Raw genomic sequence first — 4,976 nt, 5'->3', positions numbered from 1 at the left:
AAACAATCTAAAAAACAAAACAAAACGTCATCTGCATGCGCCCACCGGCCATGCACACACTGCTTGACATGAATGAAACTTGGTTAACGATAATAACTTAGCTGATCTCACGGGTGCTGTGTAATATTGCACAGATAATGCTGACATAATAGCTTATTATTGGCATACGTCATCTTAAAATCAATACGTTTTTTTCATGAGCTATTAGTTATCTTAATGAATGCAAGCCCTTTTGCGATGGTGTACGTGGTGTTACGTTTCACATATAGCTGCCACCTGCACAGCTGACAGCATCCTGACGATTAAATGAAGGATTAAACAGAACCTCTCGCGCTTAAAGTCTGTAGATTTGGCGAACGCTGTTACCTGCAAACTCCGTCACACCGGCTTTAAGGTGAATGCTTTAGTCATTTTCATAGCGGACTTTAAACACTGGAAGTCATTTTTTCCACTCTTCGAGAAGTGTAAATGCTGGATTAACATTCAGCACATGATCACTGATCAGATGTGCCATCATTTGAAACTTGTATGTTTTCTAAAACTAAATCTGTCAGTGTTGTCAGTGCTGAAGACTGAGTGATTGACAGCTGATATTAACCAATCCGTTCGCATTCAGTGCTAGAACAGTGGACCAATCAAAAGAGCTTGAAGGCGGGGCAAGCATTGCGCGCTTTGTTTACTGCAGCAAGTTGACATGACAACTGACTGTTTTAAATTATTCATGAGCGCTGCATTTGGTGTCTCAGGTGCTAAGATGTAGAGATCTGTGTGAGACAAAATTTTTAATCCCCCTCCCGCCCGCACCCGCCAGGTTTTAGCCCGATCCCGACCGCTCCCAGCCTATAACAAGCTGTCTGTATAAACACACACACATAAGCACCAAGCACAAACACACAGAAAAAGCTCTCTCTCATTCGCGCGCGCTTACACACACATATACACGCACACACACACACACCAACAAACAAGCTAAACACAGCATTGTGCGATTTCATTTACACACATACATACGCGTGCTCGCGATATTGCTAGACGACCCGCTTCCGTCCCAAATTAAACCCCAAATTTATTCTTGGCCTGCAGAAATCTGGTTGGGTCCCGTGGCTCCCGCGGGACAGCCGCGGGAATGCAGACCTCTATAAGATGCCTTCTGCGTGAATGTGTCCTAAATCTGCGTGAGGTGAGCGTTTTGCAGTGAAAGCCGGTCGCACGTCATCAATTTTATGCAGTCGCACAAATGCTCCCAAATATATTTTGTGGTCGCATAGATGGAACTTTGTGCGCATATGCGACCAAAACGGTCGCAATTTCGAGCCCTGCCAAGCTTATCCCTAGCCATCTTGTTTTCTAATTCAGTTTAGTTTTGTTAAGCTAGGAGAACGTCTCTTTTAAGCTCTTTATTTGCCAGATACAGATCAGAATTGAAAAAAAGAAACACAATTTCTTTTTCTGTATGCAGGATTTGACTGGTTTTGTTACCCACGGTTTGTTGTTAGAGTGCATTTTTACCCGCCTACATGGAATAACCATGTCTCTGGGCAAATTGAGTACCCTATTTAACTTCAGCGTTTGATAAGAGTTGTTTTTTTAACCTGTTGTTTTTTATTTCAGACGTAATTGAAGAAAATGTGGCGAATAAAAAGGAGGAACATCATGTCAAAGTTGAGGGAAAAAATCATTTACACACTTACAGTATTTTGAAAACGAGAGACAAGAAACATTTCACCTGCACTCAGTGTGGGAAGAGTTGTAGAGGCAAAGATGATCTTAAGATTCACACAAGGATCCACACTGGAGAGAAACCATTCACCTGCACTCAGTGTGGAAAGAGCTTCAGCGTCTTGTCAAACCTTAATAAACACAAGAGGATCCACACCGAAGAGAAACCATTCACTTGCACTCAGTGTGGGAAGAGCTTTAGCCAATTATCAAACCTTAATCGACACACGAGGATGCACACTGAAGAGAAACCATTCATCTGCTCTCAGTGTGGGAAGAGCTTCAGCCAATCATCAAACCTTAGTCAACACATGATGATTCACACTGGAGAGAAACCATTTAGATGCACTCAATGTGGAAAGAGTTTCGGCCAATCATCAATCCTTAATAGACACATAAAGATACACACTGGAGAGAAACCATTCCAATGCACTCAGTGTGGGAAGAGCTTCATTTGCTTATCAAGTCTTAATAAACACATGAAGATCCACACCGGAGAGAGACCATTCACATGCACTCAGTGTGGGAAGAGTTTCTGCCAGTTGTCACAACTTACTCAACACATAAGGATGCACAGTGGTGAGAAACCATTCACATGCACTCACTGTGGGAAGAGTTTCATCTTCCCATCAAGCTTGACTCAACACATGAGGACGCACACTGGTGAGAAACCGTTCACATGCACTCAGTGTTGGAAGAGCTTCAGCGTCTCGTCAAACCTTTATCAACACATGAAGGTCCACACTGGAGAGAAACCATTCACATGCACTCACTGTGGGACGAGTTTCATCCAGTTATCACAACTTAATCAACACATGAAGATCCACACCGGAGAGAGACCATTCACATGCACTCAGTGTGGGAAGAGTTACAGCCGATCATTCAATCTTAATAAACACATGAGGCTCCACACTGGAGAGAAACCATTCACCTGCACTCAGTAGTCACGTTTCCACTATCGCGCCTGAAGCGAGCAAGCCAGGGCCAGTCGTGTTTCCACTGTTTGGCCTGATCAGGCCAAAGTGGGGCTTTCTCTGGGCCAGCAACCGGCCTTTTTCGGCCTGCCGAATACCTTGGGCCAAAGAGGGCCAGCTGGGGCTTTGAGGCAGAGTGAAAGGAGAGGCGGAGTTTGCCTGAGTCTGGTAAAGATGGCATCCCATCATTACACTAGTTTTCCGATCGCACTTGAGTACATGCGCCAAACAAACAAATAAATTAGTGGGCTAAGGGAAAGAAAACAGCTGGCTACACTATATAGCACACTATAGGCTATGTTTTTTGTTGTTATGATCGCCCTTGTGTTTCCCTTTTAAATGTAAGGCTGTTGCAGAAAATAATAAAATTTTAATTTATAAGTGACTTTTCTTTGCTGCGTCCTCTGTTTTAATAACGCATAATAATCTTTACACCACATTAAAGACACAGCCGCCAGTAATTTTCTGTTGGCGAGAGTTTTTGTCAAGTTTAAAAAGTGTTTGTGCATGAAACGTGCGCGTTTAGATGCCTGTAAGTGTGTGAGAGAGACGGGCCAAAAGAGCGCTCGCTTGACGGCTCTGTTGATGCCACGAGTGGCTTCTTCCTTTATTTTGGAGATAATACAAAATATGAATACAACAGAAAGACATAAAACTTTACAAATCACTTGTCCGCTTTTGTAGGCTCAAAACAATAGTGTCATAACTCGATAAAATGGCCTAAGCTATATTGAAATAATTTAGGGTGCTTTCACACCTGTGAATCGATTACGTTGTACCGAAATGGGTATTACAAATGTTACATTGTTGCTCTTTGTTGTTGGTGCGGTTCGCTTTCACACTGCAAAGTTTCTAAACGGACCAAAAGAGCTAAAACAAGTCACGTGCGAGTAAACTCTCCTCACATTGGTCAGAGTGTCAGGGTTTATTTTGCAGAGACCCGCTCAGCTGTCAGGAGAGGTGGTGGTTTGGTGGTGTTTGACAAGGTGCGCGTGACGTGTCTGAAGAGTGCACGACGTAGCGTTTGCGGGCATCCAGGAGACTCACGAAACTTCCTGCCCTACTCATAATTCTATCTTCATATAGTCGTATGCCTATTACATATCCATAAAACACAGTGATATAACCGTGCTCGGACCGTATTGATTTCTCCTTGCAATCGATCCGTTCCAGAGTTCGTTTCAATCTAGTCGAGACCACCTCATTCAAGCGATCTCGGAGCGATTGATTTGGCGCGGATCCTAGCGTGATTGCTGGTTTCACATATGCTGATCGAACCGTGCTAACTGGGCAAACGAGACAAGTTCCGAAACAAAAGTCTAGGTGTGAAAGCACCCTTAAAGAATTAAATAAGATATAATAAAATCACAATAAATAAATAAACCAATGTAAAACTAACAAAAGCTAGCTAGAATGTAGGTATATGTAGGTACAATGTAGGTATATACAATACATAAATCAAATCGTTTTGAAGCCATATTAAATTTTCATTTTACAAAGGCCTCTCTGAAAAAAACATTTTAGATATTTTCTAAAAACAAACACCGGAGCAGGTTTAAAATATTATGTATAAAGTATTTGGATATGATGATGTTAATTAAATAGTGCAAACAGAGCATTATTGAGTGAGTGAAAGCAGAAACTAGGCTACCTTCTGTCACGCAGTCCTGCGCAGCGCAGCTTTACAAGCACATCAGGGAAAACTGCAAATACAAAATGTGTTCTGTGTCCTCAAACAACTGTTATTTTTTATATGACGTGGTAAAATTTAAAAATGAAATGTTAAACGTCGAGCTTTATTAGTGAAAAGCTGCTGAGCGCAACAAAATATAGACTATATTTAATAACTTGCTCTTATCTCCTGAAACACTAAACACTTAAGATCACAGAATAATATGCAACATCCTTAAATAAAGGGGAATCGCCTATTAAGTGTCATAAAGCCTGGAAAAAAATAATGTTTTAGGTCTCTCCAGAGCATTTGGGCTGAATGTTTGATGACGTCTATCAAAACGAGGATGTTATATAATACATTTCATAACGAGTTATTAGCAGAGAATTTCTGTGGTTCATATTATAGATGGGTGCGCTCCCTGTGCTGGGTCCCTCCGTTAGTGGCGAGACTCGATGCACGATGCCAACAGTTGCTCGGCGGGTAAACGAATATAATGAATGAGAACACACAGGCCTGTGCCTATAAACATATAATGTAATGCTGTAACGTGTCATTTGTTTGTTTACATAAAATAGGCTACGGCATAGTTTCTACAGCAAATTAGACAA

At 41.8% G+C, this 4,976-nt stretch overlaps 1 protein-coding gene across 1 annotated transcript in view; it reads left to right on the top strand.

The window, feature by feature from the left end:
* The window catches only part of LOC147845474 (uncharacterized), a 154,036-nt gene that overhangs the window by 44,375 nt on the left and 104,685 nt on the right, over nucleotides 1–4,976 (top strand). Inside the window, exon 2 of the mRNA XM_087245473.1 lies at nucleotides 1,612–2,660. Coding sequence (XP_087101599.1) covers nucleotides 1,612–2,660 — 1,049 coding nt within the window. The remainder of the gene's footprint in view (nucleotides 1–1,611; nucleotides 2,661–4,976) is intronic.

Source organism: Danio rerio, chromosome 3 (genome assembly GCF_052040795.2).
Source record: "Danio rerio strain M-AB ecotype USA chromosome 3, GRCz13ab, whole genome shotgun sequence".
Lineage (NCBI taxonomy): Eukaryota > Metazoa > Chordata > Actinopteri > Cypriniformes > Danionidae > Danio > Danio rerio.
Note: the sequence above shows the minus strand (reverse complement) of the source record. Positions and strands in the feature narration are given on the sequence as shown.